The 27,497-nt window shown below is 47.3% G+C and overlaps 1 protein-coding gene across 1 annotated transcript in view; it reads right to left on the bottom strand.

Moving 5' to 3' along the window:
* The window catches only part of LOC138360873 (uncharacterized), a 269,650-nt gene that overhangs the window by 8,072 nt on the left and 234,081 nt on the right, over positions 1–27,497 (bottom strand). Inside the window, exon 3 of the mRNA XM_069320386.1 lies at positions 15,701–15,787. Within this exon, the coding sequence (XP_069176487.1) occupies positions 15,701–15,787 (87 nt within the window). The remainder of the gene's footprint in view (positions 1–15,700; positions 15,788–27,497) is intronic.

The raw sequence follows: 27,497 nt of genomic DNA, 5'->3' as shown, positions 1-27,497 counted from the left end.
ACACTATACTATCACTCCAGCTGGCTGACACTCTACTATCACTCCAGCTGGCTGACACTCTACTATCACCCCAGCTGGCTGACAATCTACTATCACCCCAGCTGGTTGACACTCTGCTATCACCCCAGCTGGCTGACACTCTGCTATCACCCCAGCTGGCTGACACTCTACTATCACCCCAGCTGGCTGACATTCTACTATCACCCTAGCTGGCTGACACCCTACTATCACCCCAACTGACTAACACTCTACTGTCACCCAGCAGGCTGACACTCTACTATCACAAAGCTAGCTGACACTCTTCTATAACCCCAGCTGGCTGACACTCTACTATCACCCTAGCTTGCTGACACCCTACTATCACCCCATCTGACTGACACTCTACTATCACCCAGCAGGCTGACACTCTACTATCACACAACTTGCTGACACTCTACTATCACCCAGCAGGCTGACACTCTACTATCACCCAACTTGCTGACACTCTACTATCACCCTAGCTGACTGACACCCTACTATCACCCCAGCTGGATAACACTCTACTATCACCCCAGCTGGCTGACACCCTACTATCACCCTAGCTGACTGACACCCTACTATCTCCCCAGCTGGCTGACACTCTACTATCACCCCAGATGGCTGACATTCTACTATCACCCTAGCTGACTGACACCCCTACTATCTCCCCAGCTGGCTGACACTCTACTATCACCCCAGATGGCTGACATTCTACTATCACCCTAGCTGACTGACACCCTACTATCTCCCCAGCTGGCTGACACTCTACTATCACCCCAGATGGCTGACATTCTACTATCACCCTAGCTGGCTGACACTCTACTATCACCCTAGCTGGCTGACACTCTACTATCACCCAGCTAGCTGACACTCTACTATCACCCCAGCTGGCTGACACTCTACTATCACCCTAGCTGGCTGACACCCTACTATCACCCCAGCTGACTGACACTCTACTATCACCCAGCTGGCTGACACTCTACTATTACCCCAGCTGGCTGACACCCTACTATCACCCTAGCTGACTGACACTCTACTATCACCCAGCTGGCTGACACTCCACTATCACCCACCTGGCTGACACTCTACTATTACCCCAGCTGGCTGACACCCTACTATCACCCTAGCTGACTGACACTCTACTATCACCCAGCTGGCTGACACTCTACTATCACCCTAGCTGGCTGACACCCTACTATCACCCCAGCTGGCTGACACTCTACTATCACCCAGCTGGCTGACACTCTACTATCACCCCAGCTGGCTGTCACTCTACTATCACCCTAGCCGCCTGATACCCTACTATCACCCCAGCTGGCTGACACTCTACTATCACCCTAGCTGACTGACACCCTACTATCTCCCCAGCTGGCTGACACTCTACTATCACCCTAGCTGGCTGACACTCTACTATCACCCCAGCTGGCTGACACCCTACTATCACCCCAGATGACTGACACTCTACTATCATCCCAGCTGGCTGACACTCTACTATCACCCTAGATGGCTGTCACTCTACTAACACCCAGCTGGCTGACACCCTACTCTACTATCACCCAGCTGGCTGACACTCTACTATCACCCAGCTGGCTGACACTCTACTATCAGCTCATGTAGCTGACACTCTACTATGACCCCAGCTGGCTGACACTCTACTATCACCCCAGCTGACTGACACCCTACTATCACCCCCGCTGGTTGACACTCTACTGTCACCCAGCTAGCTGACACTCTACTATCACTCAGCAGGCTTACACTCTACTATCACCCAGCTGGCTGACACCCTACTCTACTATCACCCAGCTGGCTGACACTCTAGTATCACCCAGCTGGCTGACACTCTACTATCACCCAGCTCTTTGACACCCTACTATCACCCAGCTGGCTGACAATCTAATATCACCCTAGCTGGCTGACACCCTACTATCACCCCAGCTGGCTGACACTCTACTATCACCCTAGCTGGCTGACACCCCTACTATCAGCTCAGGAAACTGACACTCTACTATCACCCCAGCTGGCTGACACTCTACTATCACCCAGCTGGCTGACACCCTACTCTACTATCACCCAGCTGGCTGACACTCTAGTATCACCCAGCTGGCTGACACTCTACTATCACCCAGCTCTTTCACACCCTACTATCACCCAGCTGGCTGACAATCTAATATCACCCTAGCTGGCTGACACCCTACTATCGCCCCAGCAGGCTAACACTCTACTATCACCCTAGCTGGCTGACACCCTACTATCACACTAGCTGGCTGACACTCTACTATCACCCAGCTGGCTGACACCCTACTATCACCCCAGCTGACTGACACTCTACTATCACCCAGCAGGCTGACACTCTACTATTACCCAGCTGGCTGACGCTCTACTATCACCCCAGCTGGCTGACACTCTACTATCACCCTAGCTGACTGACACCCTACTATCACCCCATCTGACTGACACCCTACTATCACCCTAGCTGGCTTACACCCTACTATCACCCCGGCTGGCTAACACTCTTCTATCACCCTAGCTGACTGACACCCTACTATCACCCCGGCTGGCTAACACTATTCTATCACCCTAGCTGATTGACACCCTACTATCACCCCGGCTGGCTGACACCCTACTATCACCCTAGCTGGCTTACACCCTACTATCACCCCGGCTGGCTAACACTCTTCTTTCACCCTAGCTGGCTGACACTTTACTATCACCCTAGCTGTCTGACACTCTACTAACACCCAGCTGGCTGACACTTTACTATCACCCTAGCCTGCCGACACCCTACTATCTCCCAAAGTTGGCCGACACTCTACTAACACCCTAACTGGCTGAAATTCATCACTCTAGATGGCTGACACTCTACTATCACCCTAGCTGGCTGACACTCTACTATCACCCAGCTAGCTGACACTCTACTATCACTCCAGCTGGCTGACACTCTACTATCACCCTAGCTGGCTGACACCCTACTATCACCCTAGCTGATTGACACTCTATTATCACCCAGCAGGCTGACACTCTACTATCACCCAGCTGGCTGAAACCCTACTATCACTCCAGCTGGCTGACACTCTGCTATCACCCTAGCTGGCTGACACCCTACTATCACCCAGGCTGGCTGATACCCTACTATTACCCCAGCTGGCTGACACTCTACTATCACCCTAGATAGCTGACACTCTACTATCACCCTGGCTGGCTGACACTCTACTCTCACCCCAGCTGGCTGACACCCTACTATCACCCCAGATGACTGACACCCTACTATCATCCCAGCTGGATGACACTTTACTATCACCCTAGATGGCTGTCACTCTACTATCACCCTCGCCGGCTGATACCCTACTATCACCCAGGCTGACTGATACCCTACTATTACCCTAGCTGGCTGACACTCTACTATCACCCTAGATGGATGACACTCTACTATCACCCCAGCTGACTGACACCCTACTATCATCCCAACTGGCTGACACTCTACTATCACCCTAGATGGCTGACACTCTACTATCACCCCAGCTGACTGACACCCTACTATCACCCCTGCTGGCTGACACTCTACTATCACCCTAGCTGGCTGACACCCTACTATCACCCTAGCTGGCTGACACTCTACTATAACCCCAGCTGGCTGGCACTCTACTATCACCCCAGCTTTGTGACACTCTACTATCACCCAGCAGGCTGGCACTCTACTATCACCCAGCTGGCTGACACCCTACTATCACCCAGCTGGCTGACACTCTACTATCACCCAGCTGGCTGACACCATACTATCACCCAGCTGGCTGACACTCTACTATCACCCAGCTGGCTGACACCCTGCTATCACCCCAGCTGACTGACACTCTACTATCACCCAGCAGGCTGGCACTCTACTAACGCCCAGCTGGCTGACACTTTACTATCACCCCAGCTGGCTGACACTCTACTATCATCTAGCTGGCTGACACCCTACTATCACCCAGCTGGCTGACAGTCTACAATTATCCAGCAGGCTGACACTCTACTATCACCCAGCTGGCTGACACTCTACTATCACCCCAGCTGGCTGACACTCTACTATCACACTAGCTGACTGACACCTAATTATCACCCCAGCTGGCTGACACTCTACTATCACCCCAGCTGACTGACTCTCTACTATCACCCCGGCTGGCTTACACTCTTCTATCACTCTAGATGGCTGACACTCTACTATCACCCTAGCTGGCTGACACTCTACTATCACCCAGCTAGCTGACACTCTACTATCACCCCAGCTGGCTGACACTCTACTATCACCCAGCAGGCTGGCACTCTACTATCACCCAGCTGGCTGACACCCTACTATCACTCAGTTGGCTGACACTCTACTATCACCCAGCTGGCTGACACCCTACTATCACCCAGCTGGCTGACACTCTACTATCACCCAGCTGGCTGACACCATACTATCACCCAGCTGGCTGACACTCTTCTATCACCCAGCTGGCTGACACCCTGCTATCACCCCAGCTGACTGACACTCTACTATCTCCCAGCAGGCTTACACTCTACTAACACCCAGCTGGCTGACACTCTACTATCACCTAGCAGGCTGACACTCTACTAACACCTAGCTGGCTGACACCCTACTATCACCCAGCTGGCTGACACTCTACTATCACCCAGCTGGCTGACACCCTGCTATCACCCCAGCTGACTGACACTCTACTATCACCCAGCAGGCTGACACTCTACTAACACCCAGCTGACTGACACCCTACTATCACCCAGCAGGCTGACACTCTACTAACACCCAGCTGGCTGACACTTTACTATCACCCCAGCTGGCTGACACTATACTATCACCTAGCTGGCTGACACCCTACTATCACCCAGCTGGCTGACACTCTACTATCACCCAGCTGGCAGACACCCTGCTATCACCCCAGCTGACTGACACTCTACAATTATCCAGCAGGCTGACACTCTACTATCACCCAGCTGGCTGACACTCTACTATCATCCCCACTTGCTGACACTCTACTATCACACTAGCTGACTGACACCCAATTATCACCCCAGCTGGCTGACACTCTACTATCACCCCAGCTGACTGACTCTCTACTATCACCCCGGCTGGCTAACACTCTTCTATCAGTCTAGATGGCTGACACTCTACTATCACCCTAGCTGGCTGACACTCTACTATCACCCAGCTAGCTGACACTCTACTATCACCCCAGCTGGCTGACACTCTACTATCACCCTAGCTGGCTGACACCCTACTATCACCCTAGCTGACTGACACTCTACTATCACCCAGCAGGCTGACACTCTACTATCACCCAGCTGGCTGAAACCCTGCTATCACTCCAGCTGGCTCACACTCTGCTATCACCCTAGCTGGTTGACACCCTACTATCACCCCAGCTGGCTGACATTCTATTATCACCCTAGCTGGCTGACACCCTACTATCAACCCAGCTGACTGACACTCTACTGTCACCCAGCAGGCTGACACTCTACTATCACCCAGCTAGCTGACACTTCTATCACCCCAGCTGGCTGACACTCTACTATCACCCTAGCTTGCTGACACCCTACTATCACCCCATCTGACTGACACTCTACTATCACCCAGTAGGCTGACACTCTACTATCACCCAGCTGGCTGACACTCTACTATCACCCCAGCTGGCTGACACTCTACTTTCACCCCAGCTGACTGACACCCTACTATCACCCCAGCTGGCTAACACTCTACTATCACCCCAGCTGGCTGACACTCTACTATCACCCTAGCTGACTGACTCTCTACTATCCCCCCGTCTGGCTAACACTCTTCTATCACTATAGCTGGCTGACACTCTACTATCACCCTAGCTGGCTGACATCCTACTATCACCCAGCTAGCTGACACTCTACTATCACCCCAGCAGGCTGACACTCTACTATCACCCTAGCTGGCTGACACCCTACTATCACCCCGGCTGGCTAACACTCTTCAATCACTCTAGATGGCTGACACTCTACTATCACCCTAGCTGGCTGACACTCTACTATCACCCAGCGAGCTGACACTCTACTATCACCCTAGCTGGCTGACACTCTACTATCACCCAGCTAGCTGACACTCTACTATCACCCCAGCTGGCTGACACTCTACAATCACCCTAGCTGGCTGACACCCTACTATCACCCTAGCTGATTGACACTCTATTATCACCCAGCAGGCTGACACTCTACTATCACCCAGCTGGCTGAAACCCTACTATCACTCCAGCTGGCTGACACTCTGCTATCACCCTAGCTGGCTGACACCCTACTATCACCCCAGCTGGCTAACACTCTTCTATCACTATAGCTGTCTGACACTCTAGTATCACCCTAGCTGGCTGACACTCTACTATCACCCAGCAAGCTGACACTCTACTATCACCCCAGCAGGCTGACAGTCTACTATCACCCTAGCTGGCTGACACCCTACTATCACCCCAGCGGACTGACACTCTACTATCACCCATCAGGCTGGCACTCTACTATCACCCAGCTGGCTGACACTTTACTATCACCCCAGTTGGCTGTCACTCTACTATCACCCTAGCCGCCTGATACCCTACTATCACCCAGGCTGGCTGATACCCTACTATTACCCCAGCTGGCTGACACTCTACTATCACCCTAGATAGCTGACACTCTACTATCACCCCAGCTGGCTGACACTCTACTATCACCCCAGCTGGCTGACACCCTACTATCACCCCAGATGACTGACACCCTACTATCATCCCAGCTGGATGACACTCTACTATCACCCTAGATGGCTGTCACTCTACTATCACCCTAGCCGGCTGATACCCTACTATCACCCAGGCTGACTGATACCCTACTATTACCCAGCTGGCTGACACTCTACTATCACCCAGGCTGACTGATACCCTACTATTACCCAGCTGGCTGACACTCTACTATCACCCTAGATGGATGACACTCTACTATCACCCCAGCTGACTGACACCCTACTATCACCCCTGCTGGCTGACACTCTACTATCACCCTAGCTGGCTGACACCCTACTATCACCCTAGCTGGCTGACACTCTACTATAACCCCAGTTGGCTGACACTCTACTATCACCCCAGCTTGTTGACACTCTACTATCACCCAGCAGGCTGGCACTCTACTATCACCCAGCTGGCTGACACTCTACTATCACTCAGTTGGCTGACACTCTACTATCACCCAGCTGGCTGACACCCTACTATGACCCAGCTGACTGACACTCTACTATCACCCAGCTGGCTGACACCCTACTATCACCCCAGCTGGCAGACATTCTACTATCACCCTAGCTGGCTGACACCCTACTATCACCCCAGGTGACTGACACTCTACTATCACCCAGCAGGCTGACACTCTACTAACACCCAGCTGGCTGACACTCTACTATCACCCAGCAGGCTGACACTCTACTATCACCCAGCTGGCTGACACTCTACTATCACTCCAGCCGGCTGACACTCTGCTATCGCCCTAGCTGGCTGACACCCTACTATCACCCCAGCTGGCTGACATTCTACTATCACCCTAGCTGGCTGACACCCTACTATCGCCCCAGCTGACTGACACTCTACTGTCACCCAGCAGGCTGACACTCTACTATCACCCAGCAAGCTGACACTCTTCTATCACCCCAGCTGGCTGACACTCTACTATCACCCTAGGTTGCTGACACCCTACTATCACCCCATCTGACTGACACTCTTCTATCACCCAGCAGGCTGATACTCTACTATCACCCAGCTGGCTGACACTCTACTATCACCCCAGCTGGCTGACACTCAACTATCACCCTAGCTGACTGACACCCTACTATCACCCCAGCTGGTTAACACTCTACTATCACCCCAGCTGGCTGACACTCTACTATCACCCTGGCTGACTGACACCCTACTATCACCCCAGCTGGCTGACACTCTACTATCACCCCAGCTGGCTGACACTCTACTATCACTAGCTGACTGATACCCTACTATCACCCCTGCTGGCTGACACTCTACTATCACCCCATCTGACTGACTCTACAATCACCCCGTCTGGCTAACACTCTTCTATTACTCTAGCTGGCTGACACTCTACTATCACCCTACCTGGCTGACACTCTACTATCACCCAGCAGGCTGACACTCTACTATTACCCAGCTGGCTGACACTCTACTATCACCCAACAGGCTGACACTCTACTATTACCCAGCTGGCTGGCACTCTACTATCACCCCAGCTAGCTGACACTCTACTATCACCCTAGCTGACTGACACCCTACTATTACCCCAGCTGGCTGACACCCTACTATCACCCTAGCTGGCTTACACCCTACTATCACCCCGGCTGGCTAACACTCTTCTATCACCCTAGCTGGCTGACACTCTACTATCACCCTAGCTGGCTGACACTCTACTAACACCCAGCTGGCTGACACTTTACTATCACCCTAGCCTGCCGACACCCTACTATCACCCCATCTGACTGACACTCTACTATCACCCAGCAGGCTGACACTCTACTATCACCTAGCTGGCTGACACTCTATTATCACCCCAGCTGGCTGACACTCTACTATCACCCTAGCTGACTGACACCCTACTATCACCCCATCTGGCTGACACTCTACTATCACCCTAGCTGGCTGGCACTCTACTATCACCCCAGCTGGCTGACACCCTACTATCACCCCAGATAACTGACACCCTACTATCATCCCACCTGGCTGACACTCTACTATCACCCAGCTGGCTGAGACCTTACTATCACCAAGGTGGCTGAGACCCTACTATCACCCAGCTGGCTGACACCCTACTATCACCCAGCTGGCTGACACTCTACTATCACCCAGCTAGTTGACACCCTACTATCATCCCAGCTGGCTGACACTCTACTATCACCCAGCTGGCTGAGACCTTACTATCACCAAGGGGGCTGAGACCCTACTATCACCCAGCTGGCTGACACTCTACTATCACCCTAGCTGACTGACACCCTACTATCACCCCAGCTGACTGACACTCTACTATCACCCCAGCTGGCTGACATTCTACTATCACCCTAGCTGACTGACACTCTACTATAACCCCAGCTGGCTGACACTCTAATATCACCCTAGCTGGCTGACACTCTACTATCACCCCAGCTGGCTGACACCCTACTATCACCAAAGATGACTGACACCCTACTATCACCCCAGCTGACTGACACTCTACTATCACCCAGCAGGCTGACACTCTACTATTACCCAGCTGGCTGACACTCTACTATCACCCCAGCTGGCTGACACTCTACTATCACCCTAGCCGGCTGATACCCTACTATCACCCAAGCTGGCTGATACCCTACTATCACCCAAGCTGGCTGAATCTGTACTATCACCCTAGCTGGCTGACACTCTACTATAACCCCAGCTGGCTGACACCCTACTATCACTCCAGCTGACTGACACTCTACTATCACCCTAGCTGGCTGACACTCTACTATTACCCCAGCTGACTGACACCCTACTATCACCCCCAGCTGGCTGACACTCTACTGTCACCCAGGTGGCTGGCACTCTACTATCACGCAGCAGGCTTACACTCTACTATCACCCAGCTGGCTGACACACTACTATCACCCAGCTGGCTGACACTCTACTATCACCCAGCTGGCTGAGACTCTACCATCACCCAGCTGGCTGAGACCCTACTATCACCCAGCTGGCTGACACTCTACTATCACCCAGCTGGCTTACACCCTACTATCACCCAGCTGGCTGACACTCTACTATCACCCAGCTGGTTGACACCCTACTATCACCCAGCTGGCTGACAATCTACTATCACCCTAGCTGGCTGACACCCTACTATCACCCCAGCTGGCTGACACTCTACTATCACCCGAGCTGGCTGACACTCAACTATCAGCCCAGGTGGCTGACACTCTACTATCACCCCAGCTGGCTGACACTCTACTATTACCCCAGCTGACTGACACCCTACTATCACCCCAGCTTGCTGACACTCTACTATCACCCTAGCTGGCTGACACCCTAGTATCACCCTTGTTGACTGACACTCTACTATCACCCCAGCTGGCTGATACCCTACTATCACCCCAGCTTGCTGACACTCTACTATCACCCAGCAGGTTGGCACTCTACTATCACCCAGCTGGCTGACACTCTACTATCACCCAGCTGGCTGAGACCTTACTATCACCAAGGTGGCTGAGACCCTACTATCACCCAGCTGGCTGACACTCTACTATCACCCAGCAGGCTGACACTCTACTGTCACCCAGCTGGCTAACACTCTACTATCACCCCAGCTGACTGACACCCTACTATCACCCCAGCTGACTGACACTCTACTATCACCCCAGCTGGCTGACATTCTACTATCACCCTAGCTGACTGACACTCTACTATAACCCCAGCTGGCTGACACTCTACTATCACCCTAGCTGGCTGACACTCTACTATCACCCCAGCTGGCTGACACCCTACTATCACCAAAGATGACTGACACCCTACTATCACCCCAGCTGACTGACACTCTACTATCACCCAGCAGGCTGACACTCTACTATTACCCAGCTGGCTGACACTCTACTATCACCCCAGCTGGCTGACACTCAACTATCAGCCCAGGTGGCTGACACTCTACTATCACCCCAGCTGGCTGACACTCTACTATTACCCCAGCTGACTGACACCCTACTATCACCCCAGCTTGCTGACACTCTACTATCACCCTAGCTGGCTGACACCCTAGTATCACCCTTGTTGACTGACACTCTACTATCACCCCAGCTGGCTGATACCCTACTATCACCCCAGCTTGCTGACACTCTACTATCACCCAGCAGGTTGGCACTCTACTATCACACAGCTGGCTGACACCCTACTATCACCCAGTTGGCTGACACTCTACTATCACCCAGTTGGCTGACACTCTACTATCACCCAGCTGGCTGATACCCTACTATCACCCAGCTGGCTGACAGTCTACTATCACCCAGCTGGCTGACACCCTACTATCACCCAGCTGGCTAACACTCTACTATCACCCAGCTGGCTGACACCCTGCTATCACCCTGCTGGCTGAAACTCTACTATCACCCTAGCTGGCTGACACCTTACTATCACCCCAGCTGGCTGACACTTTACTATCACTCTAGCTGGCTGACACCATACTATCACTGCAGCTGGCTGACACTCTACTATCACCCTAGATGGCTGAAACCCTACTATCCCCCCAGCTGGCTGACACTTACTATCACCCCAGCTGGCTTACACCCTACTATCACCCCTGCAGTCTTACACTCTACTATCACCCAGCTGGCTGACACCCTACTATAACCCCAGCTGGTTGACACTCTACTATCACCCCAGCTTGCTGACACCCTACTATCACCCCAGCTGGCTGACACTCTACTATAACCCTAGCTGGCTGACACCCTACTATAACCCCAGCTCGTTGACACTCTACTATCACCCCTGCTGGCTGACACCCTACTATCACCCCAGCTGGCTGACACTCTACTATAACCCTAGCTGGCTGACACCCTACTATAACCCCAGCTGGTTGACACTCTACTATCACCCCAGCTTGCTGACACCCTACTATCACCCCAGCTGGCTGACACTCTACTATAACCCTAGCTGGCTGACACCCTACTATAACCCCAGCTGGTTGACACTCTACTATCACCCCACCTTGCTGACACCCTACTATCACCCCAGCTGGCTGACACTCTACTATCACCCCGGCTGGCTGACACTCTACTATCACCCTAGCTGGCTGACACCTTACTATCACCCTTGCTGGCTGACACTCTACTATCACCCCAGCTGGCTGACACTCTACTATCACCCTAGCTGGCTGACACTCAACTATCAGCCCAGGTGGCTGACACTCTACTATCACCCCAGCTGGCTGACACTCTACTATTACCCCAGCTGACTGACACCCTACTATCACCCCAGCTTCCTGACACTCTATCACCCTAGCTGGCTGACAACCTAGTATCACCCTTGCTGACTGACACTCTACTATCACCCCAGCTGGCTGATACCCAACTATTACCCCAGCTTGCTGACACTCTACTATCACCCAGCAGGTTGGCACTCTACTATCACACAGCTGGCTGACACCCTACTATCACCCAGTTGGCTGATACTCTACTATCACCCAGTTGGCTAACACTCTACTATCACCCAGCTGGCTGATACCCTACTATCACCCAGCTGGCTGACACTCTACTATCACCCAGCTGGCTGACACCCTACTATCACCCAGCTGGCTGACACTCTACTATCACCCAGCTGGCTGACACCCTGCTATCACCCTGCTGGCTGAAACTCTACTATCACCCTAGCTGGCTGACACCATACTATCACCGCAGCTGGCTGACACTCTACTATCACCCTAGATGGCTGACACCCTACTATCCCCCCAGCTGGCTGACACTTTACTATCACCCCAGCTGGCTGACACCCTACTATCACCCCTGCAGTCTTACACTCTTCTATCACCCAGCTGGCTGACACCCTACTATCACCCAGCTGGCTTACAATCTACTATCACCCTAGCTGGCTGACACCCTACTATCACCCCAGCTGGCTGACACTCTACTATCACCCTAGCTGGCTGACACTCTACTATCAGCCCAGGTGGCTGACACTCTACTATCACCCCAGCTGGCTGACACTCTACTATCAGCCCAGGTGGCTGACACTCTACTATCACCTCAGCTGGCTGACACTCTACTATTACCCCAGCTGACTGACACCCTACTATCACCCCAGCTGGCTGACACTCTACTATCACCCTAGCTGGCTGACACCCTAGTATCACCCTTGTTGACTGACACTCTACTATCACCCCAGCTTGCTGACACTCTACTATCACCCAGCAGGTTGGCACTCTACTATCACACAGCTGGCTGACACCCTACTATCACCCAGTTGGCTGACACCCTACTATCACCCAGTTGGCTGATACTCTACTATCACCCAGTTGGCTGACACTCTACTATCACCCAGCTGGCTGATACCCTACTATCACCCAGCTGGCTGACACTCTACTATCACCCAACTGGCTGACACCCTGCTATCACCCTGCTGGCTGAAACTCTACTATCACCCTAGCTGGCTGACACCCTACTATCACCCCTGCTGGCTGACACTTTACTATCACCCTAGCTGGCTGACACCATACTATCACCGCAGCTGGCTGACACTCTACTATCACCCTAGATGGCTGACACCCTACTATCCCCCCAGCTGGCTGACACTTTACTATCACCACAGCTGGCTGACACCCTACTATTACCCCAGCTGGGTGACACTCTACTATCACCCCTGCTGGCTGACACCCTACTATCACCCCAGCTGGCTGACACTCTACTATAACCCTAGCTGGCTGACACCCTACTATAACCCCAGCTGGTTGACACTCTACTATCACCCCAGCTTGCTGACACCCTACTATCACCCCAGCTGGCTGACACTCTACTATAACCCTAGCTGGCTGACACCCTACTATAACCCCAGCTGGTTGACACTCTACTATCACCCCACCTTGCTGACACCCTACTATCACCCCAGCTGGCTGACACTCTACTATCACCCCGGCTGGCTGACACTCTACTATCACCCTAGCTGGCTGACACCTTACTATCACCCTTGCTGGCTGACACTCTACTATCACCCCAGCTGGCTGACACTCTACTATAACCCCAGCTGGCTGACACCCTACTATTACCTCAGCTGGCTGACACTCTACTATCACCCCAGCCTGCTGACACCCTACTATCACCCCAGCTGGCTGGCACTCTACTATCACCCCAGCTGGCTGACACCCTACTATCACCCAGCTGGCTGACACTTCACTATCACCCCAGCTGGCTGACACCCTACTATCACCCAGCTGGCTGACACTTCACTATCACCCTGCTGGCTGACACCCTACTATCACCCCAGCTGGCTGACACCCTACTATCACCCAACTGGCTGACACTCAACTATTACCCAGCTGGCTGACACTCTACTATAACCCCAGCTGGCTGACACCCTACTATCACCCCAGCTGGCTGACACCCTACCATCACCCCAGCTGGCTGACACTCTACTATAACCCTAGCTGGCTGACTCCCTACTATAACCCCAGGTGGCTGACACTCTATTATCACCCCAGTTTGCTGACACCCTACTCTCACCCCAGCTGGCTGACACCCTACTATCACCCAGCTGGCTGACACCCTACTATCACCCAGCTGGCTGACACTCTACTATCACCCAGCTGGCTGACACTCTACTATAACCCAGCTGGCTGACACCCTACTATCACTCCAGCTGGCTGACACCCTATTATCACCCCAGCTGGCTGACACCCTACTATCACTCCAGCTGGCTGACACCCTACTATCACCCCCGCTGGCTGACACCCTACTGTCACCCCAGCTGGCTTACACCCTACTATCACCCCAGCTGGCTGACACCCTACTATCACCCCAGCTGGCTGACACCCTACTATCACCCAGCTGGCTGACTCTCTACTATCACCCAGCTGGCTGACACCCTACTATCACCCAGCTGGCTGACTCTCTACTATCACCCAGCTGGCTGACACCCTACTATCACCCAGATGGGTGACACTCTATTATCACCCAGCTGGCTGACACTCTACTATCACCCAGCTGGCTGACACCCTACTATCACCCAGATGGGTGACACTCTATTATTACCCTGCTGGCTGACACTCTACTATTAGTATCAGCATTGACTGTGAAGGAAGGGAGACTATGAAGCAAGGGATTGACTGTGAACCAAGGACTAACCGTGAAGCAAGGACTCACTGTGAAGCAAGGAACTCATTGTGAAGCAAGGACTCACTGTGAAGCAAGGACTAACCGTGAAGCAAGGACTCACTGTGAAGCAAGGACTAACCGTGAAGCAAGGACTCACCATGAAGCAAGGACTCACTGTAAAGCAAGGGACTCACTGTGAAGCAAGGGACTCACTGTGAAGCAAGGGACTCACTGTGAAGCAAGGACTCACCGTGAAGCAAGGGACTCACTGTGAAGCAAAGACTCACTGTGAAGCAAGGGACTCACTGTGAAGCAAGGACTTACTGTAAAGCTAGGAACTCACTGTGAAGCAAGGACTCACTGTGAAGCTAGGACTCACTGTGATGCAAGGGGCTCACTTTGAAGCAAGGACTCACCGTGAAGCAAGGGACTCACTATGAAGCAAGGGACTCTCTGTGAAGCAAGGACTCACCGTGAAGCAAGGACTCACTGTGAAGCAAGGGACTCATTGTTAAGCATGGACTCACCGTGATGCAAGGGAGTCACTGTGAAGCAAGTACTCACTGTGATACAAGGGACTCACTGTGAAGCAAGGACTCACTGTGAAGCAAGGACTCACCGTGAAGCAAGGACTCACCGTGAAGCAAGGGACTCACTGTGAAGCAAGGGCTCACCGTGAAGCAAGGAATCACTGTGAAGCAAAGACTCACCGTGAAGCAAGGACTCACTGTGAAGCAAAGACTCACCATTAAGCAAGGACTTACTGTGAAGCAAGGACTCACCATGAAGCAAGGACTCACCGTGAAGCAAGGGACTCACTGTGAAGCAAGGACTCACCGTGAAGCAAGGACTCACTGTGAAGCAAGGACTTACCGTGCTGGTTGTCAGGAGGAAGAGGCAAGTATCGTGGCTGAGGAAGGCACAAGCTGGCCTTCGCCAGGGACGGGTTGAAGCCGGCCTCTGTTAGAGAAGATGTTTGTTGACACAATGTTATGGGCTCTATAAGTCCTGTACAGGTCCTAGTGCATGTGTACAGACATCTCTCTCCTCGTCTGTACACATGCACCTTCACACTGTCTGTACAGGTCTGTACACATGCACACTTCACACTCAATTCTTCAGGTGTACGGAGGTAAAATATTACCAAATTCTTGTTCAGTATATCAAAGTGGCTCATTTTGGGTAGAGGTTGACATTTTACGGGACCCCCGTAACACACACATGCACGTACGCACATGTACGTTTGCAAGCACACACGTAAAAACAAACACAAGCACACATGCATGCGCACACACACGCAAAAACAAACACAAGCACACATGCATGCGCACACACACACACATATACGTCCAGTCAGGCTAGAAGGGATTAACACCTTTTCGTGGAAAGGGGATAAAACTTCACTCATAATCCACTCCCTTTCTTACCCCCTTTCTTACCCCCTCTCTTACCTGCTGTAATCTGAAGACAACACCTCACCCACCTCCTCTTCACCCCCATCACATGCGCACACATGCACACACACACACGGTCTCTCTGTTCTCTCTCTCTCTCTCTCTTCTCTCTCTCTCTCTCTCTCTCTCTCTCTCTCTCTCTCTCTCTCTCTCTCTCTCTCTCTCTCTCTCTCTCTCTCTCTCTCTCTCTCTCTCTCTCTCTTTCTCTCTCTCTTGCTCTCTCTCTCTTGCTCTCTCTCTCTTGCTCTCTTGCTCTCTCTCTCTTGACAAGGGGCAAAATGGCAGGAGGACGCAGCTGGGACACAGGGAACAGCCAAAGTGACCAAGCGAAGGAAATGTTAACCCAAGTTCTGGAGGAATTCAGGAGGGAGATACATGAAATGTGGATTACAATTAACAACCTGCAAAGTGAGCTGACATCAGCAAGGGAGGAGATCAAATCCCTCACAGAGAAAAATAAAGAGACCGAGCATCAGATTATCATCCAAAGGGAAGGTGGGTATGTTGCATTGGAAGGAAATGCCTCTGTACCTGAAACATTTGCGGAAAGACTGAAAAAGAGCTCAGAAGCAATGGACACAGTGAGGGAGGTAGCCATGCAAGCAGCTACCTCACAGAAAAAGCAAGGTGCACCACTCAGCTGCTGGAGAGAAAAAGATCAGTGGTAGTTGTAGGCATCAAAGAACAGGAAGGATCCAACAGGCAAGAATGGAATAGCAAGGATAGAGAGGCAGTACATGGGCTGCTGAAGGAGTTACAGATGGAAGGGGCTGAACAAAGCATTGAGAAGGTTTTCAGGTAGGGCTGGTACAACAAGGACAGAAACCGACTTGTAAAGGTGATGTTTACAAATGAAACCACGAAGGAGGATATTCTCGAAAGGAAGAGACGTCTGCAGTATGTGGAGGGATACAAAAAAGTATTCCTGCAGAGGGATAGGACGAAGGAAGAGAAAGCCAGGGCAGCAGAGGCAAGGAGGAAGCACAGGGAGAGAGGAGCAAACCAGGAAAGCACAGCCCCTCAACACAACAGTCCCAGAGACAAGAGGGGAACCCAAAACAAGCATCCCAGGAACACCAGAGGGGAGGGAAACACCACCACCCCCCTCTGCATAGAAACCCTCCCTTCCCCTTACCTTACCTGCCCCCACCCATCCCTCCCTCCCCCCCCACCCCATTCTGACCCTGTCACCCCTTCCCCATTCCCATCATATCCCCCCTCCCGCCTTTCCCCTTCTCCCCTTCATCCCATACCCTCCCTATCCCTCCTCACCCCGTATCCTCCATGTCCCCCCTATCTCCTTAATTTAAGCCACACCCTACCTGTCCCCCCCTTCCCTTAAACACGTACCCCCCACCCTAAAATCCTCTGAGACCCACAGACCTTCTCACCCACGGAACAGCTTCCCACACCAGCAGAATGCTCGCCAAGAAAGGGACAAGAAAATGCACAGAAGAAAGTGAGCTTCAAGGCAATGTACACTAACATAGATGGGATTACAAATAAAACAAGTGAACTCGGAGAATGGACAGGAGAAGAAAACTCAGACATAATAGCACTCACAGAAACAAAGCTAACGAAAACCATAACAAATGCAGTGTTTCCACAGGGCTACTATGTAGTGAGGAAAGAGAGAGAAGGGAGAGGAGGAGATGGTGTAGCTTTGCTAATAAGAGAAGGTTGGAATTTCGAAGAGATGGTAATTCAGAACTGTGAAGTTTTCAGTGATTACATATCAGGCACCATAGCAACTGGAGGACAGAAAATTATAGTAGTAGTCATATATAACCCCCCACCGAATGACAGAAGACCCAGACAGGAATATGATAGAAACAACTTGGCCACCGTCAATATAATAGAGAGAGCAGCTTCTGTGGCTAGCAGGAACGGATCCAGACTACGAATCATGGGAGACTTCAACCATGGGAAGATAGATTGGGGGAACAGAGACCCACATGGAGGCCCAGACACATGGAGAGCTAAGCTGCTGGATGTGGCAACAAGAAACTTTCTAAGTCAACACGTCAAGGGACCGACAAGAATGACAGGAGGGGATGAACCAGCCTTGCTTGACCTGATATTTACCCTAAATGAGTCGGATATAAGGGAAGTTAAGTTGGAAGCCCCCTTGGGAATGAGTGATCATAGTGTATTGAGCTTTGAGTACCTGGTTGAGCTAGGAATTATCACCCCAAAAAAAGAACTGGGAAACAAAGGGCTGGCGTACTGAAAGGGAAACTATGAGGAGATGAATAAATTCCTATGGGATATACATTGGGACACAGAACTCATAACCAAGTCCGTACAAGACATGATGGACTATGTCACCCAAAAATGTCAGGAGGCTGTAAGCAGGTTTGTCCCAGCCCTACAGCAAAAAACAGAGAAGCAAAGGAAGAATCCATGGTTTAATAGGGAATGTATGAAAGCAAAGGAGCTGAACAAAAGGGCATGAAGGAACTTCCGTAATAAAAGAACACCAGAAAGTAGAGAGAGATACCAGAGAACCAGGAACGAGTATGTTAGTGTGAGAAGAGCAGCTGAGAAAAGGTATGAAAATGATATAGCTAATAAAGCCAAGACCGAGCCAAAGCTACTACACAGTCACATCAGGAGGAAGACAACAGTGAAGGAACAGGTGCTGAAACTTAGGGTGGGCGAGGACAGGTACACAGAGAATGACAAAGAGGTGTGTGAAGAACTCAACAAAAGGTTCCAGGAGGTCTTTACAATAGAACAGGAAGAAGTCATGGCGATAGGAGAGGTGGCAGCAAACCAGGTGACCTTGGAAAGATTCGAAATTACAAGAGATGAGGTCAAGAAACACCTATATGAGCTGGATGTGAGAAAAGCTGTTGGGCCGAACGGAATCTCACCATGGGTATTGAAAGAGTGTGCAGGAGCACTTTGCTTGCCACTCTCCATAGTGTATAATAGGTCACTGGAAACGGGAGACCTACCAGAAATATGGAAGACTGCTAATGTAGAACCAATATACAAAAAGGGTGACAGACAAGAGGCACTGAACTACAGGCCAGTGTCCTTAACTTGCATACCATGCAAGGTGATGGAGAAGATTGTGAGAAAAAACCTAGTAACACACTTGGAGAGAAGAGACTTCGTGACAACCCATCAACATGGGTTCAGGGAGGGTAAATTTTGCCTTACAGGCTTGTTAGAATTCTACGATCCGGTGACAAAGATTAAGCAAGAAAGAGAAGGACGGGCGGACTGCATTTTTTTGGACTGTCGGAAAGCCTTTGACACAGTACCCCATGAAAGGTTGATGCATAAGCTGGAGAAACAGGCAGGAGTAACTGGTAAGGCGCTCCAGTGGATAAGGGAGTACCTAAGCAATAGGAAGCAGAGAGTTACAGTGAGGGGTGAGACCTCAGAATGGCGTGAAGTCACCAGTGGAGTCCCACAGGGCTCTGTACTCGGACCTATCCTGTTTCTGATATACGTAAATGATCTCTCAGAGGGTATAGACTCATTCCTCACAATGTTTGCTGACGACGCCAAAATTATGAGAAGGATTAAGACAGAGGAGGACAGCTTGAGGCTTCAAGAAGACCTGGACAAGCTGCAGGAATGGTCGAACAAATGGCTATTAGAGTTTAACCCAAGGAAATGTAATGTAATGAAGATAGGGGTAGGAAGCAGGAGACCAGAAACAAGGTATCATTTGGGAGATGAAATACTTCAAGAGTCAGAGAGAGAGAGAAAGACCTGGGGGTTGATATCACGCCAGATCTGTCCCCTGAAGCTCATATCAAGAGGATAACATCAGCAGCATATGCCAGGTTGGCTAACATAAGAACGGCCTTTAGAAACTTGTGTAAGGAATCTTTCAGAACATTATATAACACATATGTCAGACCAATCCTGGAGTATGCGGCTCCAGCATGGATTCCGTATCTAGTCATGCATAAGACTAAACTGGAAAAGGTTCAAAGGTTTGCCACCAGACTAGTACCTGAGCTGAGAGGTATGAGCTACGAGGAGAGACTACGGGAATTAAACCTCACTTCGTTGGAAGACAGAAGAGTTAGGGGGGACATGATCACCACATTCAAGATTCTCAAGGGTATCGACAGGGTTGATAAAGACAGGCTATTTAACACAAGGGGCACACACACTAGGGGACACAGGAGGAAACTGAGTGCCCAAATGAGCCACAGAGATATTAGAAAAAACTTTTTTAGTGTCAGAGTGGTTGACAAATGGAATGCATTAGGAAGTAATGTGGTGGAGGCTGACTCCATACACAGTTTCAAGTGTAGATATGATAGAGCCCAATAGGCTCAGGAAAGTAGTGGAAAAGGTCCCAATGACCGGCAATTTTGCTTTTTTTCCCATGCCTGTCATTGGCGCATGAGGTTTTCTCAAATTTTTTTCTCCATGCCGGTCATTGGCGCATTGGGTTTTCTCAAATATTTTCCCATGCCTGTCATTGGCGCATGGGGTTTTCTTGAATATTTTTCTACAAGTCGCTCTATGACCCCTACCATTAAGCTCAAGGGGATTAAAATGCCGGTCCCTGGCGCATCCAAATTCCGTTACCCCGGCGACCTTGCACAGACATAACCAATGGTTAATGACGTCACCAGCTAGCCGCTGAGCGTTCCTGCACAGGCACGATCAAGGGGATTAAAAAGCCGGTCTATGAGTCGTGTATTTTGTGATACAACAGTAACCCTGAAACCTAATGTAAAATACCATCAACCCTAAACTATTTTAAATTTCCTATTTACTTCCAACCATCGGCCATTGCATGAAACAAAAGGGGAGCAGCACTGCAAGAAGTTATTTGTGTATTTTTCGAGTTCTTCCCCTGTTACCTGTATTTACCCAGGTATTTTCCTAAATCTAAAAAACCAATCCAATTCATTCCTGTTCTGTTTCATGCTGATACGTTTAATAAGTTATTAATATTCCCCTTTACTATAACCATTCAGTCACACCTCTATTATGTCACCCCTATTTCTTCTTCTTCGTCTTTCTAGAGAATGTAATTTGAGCTTTGACAATCTTTCTTGAAGGATCGTTTATTATGCATAGGGCAAAAAATAAAATGAAAAAACTGCTATCAGTCGTTTATATGAAAAAACAGAGCCCTGGGCATTGGTGATTTCAATGCGTGTTCAGTAGTAAACCAATATTGTCCTTAACCGCATACACGTCTCACATTCGCTCAAAACATACCTCCCACACCTTACTGTGGCATATAACAAATAAAAAAAACTCATTCAGTAAAAGCAAGCCTCTCATGTTTTAAAATATGGCCTTCTGCGGCGCGAGGCGCGCTAAATGCGGATCCCAGGAGGTACACACATAAGTGTGAACTCTTAATCTGGCTTAATACCTCACCTATACTCTGTGCTTCATCAAAGTTGATATTTAGCTACAATAGCTCGTATTTTCGCTCATTGCTTATATTTTCTGTTATTCATAAACCCTATCAAACCATCCTAACCTAACCTAACCCAACTTATTATATATAACAAACAAATACATTCTTCAGACCAGTTATTGTTGTTGTTTAGTGACATCGTGAAAAGCGACCTCAGGTATAGGGATAAGGTATTACTGGCCATTAGCATATAGGTGTCAAGGTATTACAGCACCTGACTGGTCAACTATGTATGACGTCACCAGATGGCCAATGCGGCCTTTAGCTTCCTACCTGTATATGTACTGTATTTGATGTTATTATTAATCAAAAAATGACTAGACTAACCATCCCCACCTAACCTAATCAGAGGTTTAAGAATATACATTTTAGTCATTCACAACTGTATTCATTATTCAGTGATAAGTTCAAAACTAGAATAGCAACCCAATGTCGTACCACTATTTGAGCAGAATCGTACGTCTGGCATCATGACAGGTAAGATGACCTGGTTTAAGAATATACATTTTAATTATCCACAACTGTAATTATTATTCGGTGATAAGTGCAAAAGTATAACAGCAACCCAAATGTCGTACCGCGATTTTTTGTAGAATCGTACATCTGGCAGCATAGCAGGTGAGCTGAACATAAGAATAAAGGTAACTGCAAAAGTCCTATTGGCCCATACGAGGCAGCTCCTATATATTTCCACCCAATCTCATTCATATTCATGTCCACCCTATGCTTAAAGCAACCAAGGGAACCCACTTAAAGTATTAGTGTACAATAATAGTTTTAATAAATAGCTGTCATTCTTGTTTTATACACAACAGCAATTATGAAACCCTATTGCTAGATATTCTACTATAATCCACAAGTAGCCACCACACATCTAGCAGCACAGCGGATTAGTAGCTGTGTTCATAGGCTAGTCAACTATCCTCACATCCATCAAATAGCTATCCAAATGTCGCACCTCAATTCATCCATCTAGCAACTCAGCTGGATGCTAGCCACTATATTCATAGGCTAATCATTTCTACACCTCGAAAATAAAAAATCCTAGTTTTGCTACACAAATCAGCCAACTTGTTTCTAAACCAACAGTCGCAAATACATGCATACATACCTACACATACTCCACAACCCATACATTCATAGAGAATAGTCTAGTTTTGTGCCACCATTTCCCCCATTAATCAGATGTGATTTATGCCATACACAGAAAATACAGCAGTTGCACGCCAAATATGCCATTTATGCACAAAATATATTATTTACACTCAAAATATACCATCACACAAAAATATGTCATTTATAGACAAAAATATGACATTTACATACAAAAGATGCCAGTTGCACCCAAAATATGCCATTTACACAATATTGCATGTATACTCAGATTATAACATTTACAGAAAGTATGATATTTGCACAAATATATCAAAATGCTTATGCATTTAGACAATCAAAAATGCGCTTTCACTAAAATTACACAATTCCACAAACATAATTTTCACAAAATACTCATACATTGTCTCATAAACCAAATACACTTACACCATGAAGATCTATTTTTCAGATTACAGAGCTTACACAAAATACACAATATTCACACAAAAATACAGTTGCACCAGTTCCACGTCAACAAATTAAAAACACAACTTGCATAAATGCACTATTAGTACAAAAATTATTATAAAACATGTACAATTATTGCACAATTTGTGTAATTATTGTACATCTTTGCACAATTAATACAAGAAAACTTGCTATATAATTTCTCGATTTGCACAATGACAATAAATACACAAAGGTATAAATACACAAAGGTATAAATAAACAATTCGTCCATATGCAATTACACAACATGCGCAATTAATAAACAACTTTCACAAATATTACACATCTTTCATAATTATTACACAACTTTCACAAATACATATCTAGCACAAATACTTACAATACATAACTACCCCAAATATGAAAATTCACAACTGGCATAAAACACGATTTACACAAATACAATTGCGACATTTACACAACTTGCTCAAAAATAAAATCAATACACAACTGAACAATACATAACTAGCACATATTCATTAAATACACAACTAGAAAATTTCCACAAATACATATACAATTAATACATACGACTTGCACAAAACAATACACAATTTATAGAAATATAATCAATACATAATTGCAATAATCATATGACTTATGCAAAATATATAATCTACACAATCAATACACAAGTATATTAATTGTGCTATATATGTACAAATACAAACACAACCAACTAGGTCAAACAATACACAATTTGCAAGATATTTTTCTAGGTATATTTAGGACATTAATTACAATATGCTGAGTTTAACCAACTCCCCAAAAATCAGAATTTCACATATTAAAAAGGTACATATGACTTCCGATGAGCGCTATTATTAACACATTAATTTTCCATTAATATTTCAACATTATCAGTGCTAAACTATTCATCTAACATATGTCCATTGTTTGTAATACATTCCTTGTTACATCCTCTCCAATCAGGCCACCCATATATATTTATGCAAACCATCTAACAGACTTATTTATTCTAGCCTTAGTTATGTTAGGTTTGGTGAAGTCAGTATTTTATATGATAATTTTAAGAAAATTTGCTATATCTTATCAAAAATGCATGCTATCAAAACCTAAATTCATCAAAATCTATAAAAAAATATACTTATACTTCACAAATTTACCTAAATTCAACCTAGTAAAAGCTAAACTAACAAAATATGAGCATCCCATATCCTCACATACAAGCCTATAACACCTTTGTCCATACATTACATGAGTTGGCCATATAGCTCGAACCCCAAATAGGAAAATTTACACTATTTCATAAACATGCTAGTTCATGACCCATAAGATATTATATGTATATGTCCTTCCCTACACGACCTCATCTAACCTGACCTAGCATATCCAAACCTGGATTTGGTTAAAGTTGGCGAAATTTATGCTATGCCACCTAAATATGACCTAATTTATGGCAATTTCCACCAAATATACCCAAATGTTGTGTATCATAGCATCACCAAAGCCCATTTTTACCTACATTTTCTCCTATTTCATCCTACCCTACACAACCTTACCTAACCTATCCTACCATATCCAAACCTAGATTTGATTAAAGTCTGCGAAATTTAAGCTATCCCACCTAAATTCGATCTAATTTAAGGCAATTCCCACCAAATATCCCCCAAATGTTGTGTATCACAGCACTGCCAAAGCCCATTTTTACCTACATTTTCTCCTATTTCATCCTACCCTACGCAACCTTACCTAACCTATCCTACCATATCCAAACCTAGATTTGGTTAAAGTCGGCGAAATTTAAGTTATCCCATATAAATTTGTCCTAATTTAAGACAATTTCCACCAAATATACCCAAAAATGTTTTGGAACATAGCACGGCCAAAGCTCATTTTAGCTGAGTTTCCACCTATTCCAACCTGCTCTAGAAAACCCTACTCAGCCTCTCCTGGCATATCCAAAGTCGGATTTGATTATAGTTGGCAAAATTTATGCCTTTCCCACCTAAATTTTACCTAATTTATGCCAATTTCCACCGAATATACCCAAATGTTTTGTATCGTAGCATAGCCAAGGTTCATTTTAGCTGAGTTTTCACCTATTCCAACCTGCCCTAGACAACCATACCCAGCCTCTCCTGGCATATCCAAAGTCGGATTTGATTATAGTTGGCAAAATTTATGCCTTTCCCACCTAAATTTCACCTAATTTATGCCAATTTCCACCGAATATATCCAAATGTTTTATATCTTAGCATGGTCAAAGTTCATTTCACCCAAGTTTTTCACCTATTCCATCTTACCTTACACAGCCTTACCTAACCTGACCTAGCATATCCCAAGCTAGATTTGATTAGAGTTCGTGAAATTTATGCTTACTCACCTAAATTCAACCTAATTTAAGACAATTTCTACCCAATATACCCAAAATGTTTTGTTACATAGCTCAGCCAAAGACCATTTTAGCCGAGTTTTCACATATTCCAACCTACCCTACATAGCCTTACCTATCCCTGACCAAGCAGATTTGATTAAAGTTTGGGAAATTTAAGCTATCGCCATCAAATTGGAGACAATTTCCACCAAATATGCCTAAATGTTGTGTATCATAGCACAGCCAAAATCTATTTTATCCACATTTTCACCCATTCCAACTAAACCTGGACCCAACCTCAAATGCGACATATACTCAGAGTAGTGATGTTTTTTGGAAATGAACCTAAATGCCCGTGCCTAACCTGCAAGAGTCTTGGAGCTTTGTTGAATATTTTATCTATTTTTCTTCGAAAACTGAAGTTTGGGATATGAACCTATCCGCACTGTGCCTAACCTGCTAGGTTTTTTGTTAAAGATCGTAACCATATTCAAAGAAAAGTGATGTTTTGGATATGGACCTAACAGCCCCTCTCCTTTAAAACTTGGAACTGTGTTCAATATTGTAGATATAGTGTTGGGTATGTGTTTTGTTTTTACACATCAACCCAACTGTCTTGGACCTAACCTCCCTTTATCTAACTTAAAATTTATCGTAAATATGGAAGAAGGTGTTGTTTATGCATCAACCCAACCTCCCTGGACCTAACCTTTGATACACGAATCTTGGTTCAATATTGCATCATACTCGTACCATATTTTTTTTCACATAATTCAACCATCCTCAACCTAACCTCTATTACCTGGGGGAGGGAGGTTAATGGAAAATATGATAATAATGGGAATTTTCTCTACATCAGTTCAACTTAACCATCCTTAACCTAACCTAAGTTAGAAAGGGATATAACTCACCAAAACTATTTAATTACCATTTACCCAATTTTCCTTATCCTAACCTACAACTAGAGGGTTTAGACCCCCCTTTACCTCGAAATTATACTACATATTTAAGGTAGGAATATATTTTCACATATAAACCCAACATTCCCTAATTTAACCCTATACTATAATTTCTAATGGTTTAGAAATTTCTAACGGTGGAAATTTCTAATGGTTTAGAAACAAGTTGGCTGATTTGTGTAGCAAAACTAGGATTTTTTATTTTCGAGGTGTAGAAATGATTAGCTTATGAATATAGTGGCTAGCATCCAGCTGAGTTGCTAGATGGATGAATTGAGGTGCGACATTTGGATAGCTATTTGATGGATGTGAGGATAGTTGACTAGCCTATGAACACAGCTACTAATCCGCTGTGCTGCTAGATGTGTGGTGGCTACTTGTGGATTATAGTAGAATATCTAGCAATAGGGTTTCATAATTGCTGTTGTGTATAAAACAAGAATGACAGCTATTTATTAAAACTATTATTGTACACTAATACTTTAAGTGGGTTCCCTTGGTTGCTTTAAGCATAGGGTGGACATGAATATGAATGAGATTGGGTGGAAATATATAGGAGCTGCCTCATATGGGCCAATAGGACTTTTGCAGTTACCTTTATTCTTATGTTCAGCTCACCTGCTATGCTGCCAGATGTACGATTCTACAAAAAATCGCGGTACGACATTTGGGTTGCTGTTATACTTTTGCACTTATCACCGAATAATAATTACAGTTGTGGATAATTAAAATGTATATTCTTAAACCAGGTCATCTTACCTGTCATGATGCCAGACGTACGATTCTGCTCAAATAGTGGTACGACATTGGGTTGCTATTCTAGTTTTGAACTTATCACTGAATAATGAATACAGTTGTGAATGACTAAAATGTATATTCTTAAACCTCTGATTAGGTTAGG

The sequence above is a fragment of the Procambarus clarkii genome, unplaced genomic scaffold, assembly GCF_040958095.1.
Source record: "Procambarus clarkii isolate CNS0578487 unplaced genomic scaffold, FALCON_Pclarkii_2.0 HiC_scaffold_125, whole genome shotgun sequence".
Classification (NCBI taxonomy): domain Eukaryota; kingdom Metazoa; phylum Arthropoda; class Malacostraca; order Decapoda; family Cambaridae; genus Procambarus; species Procambarus clarkii.
This window is presented reverse-complemented; position numbering and strand designations above follow the sequence as displayed.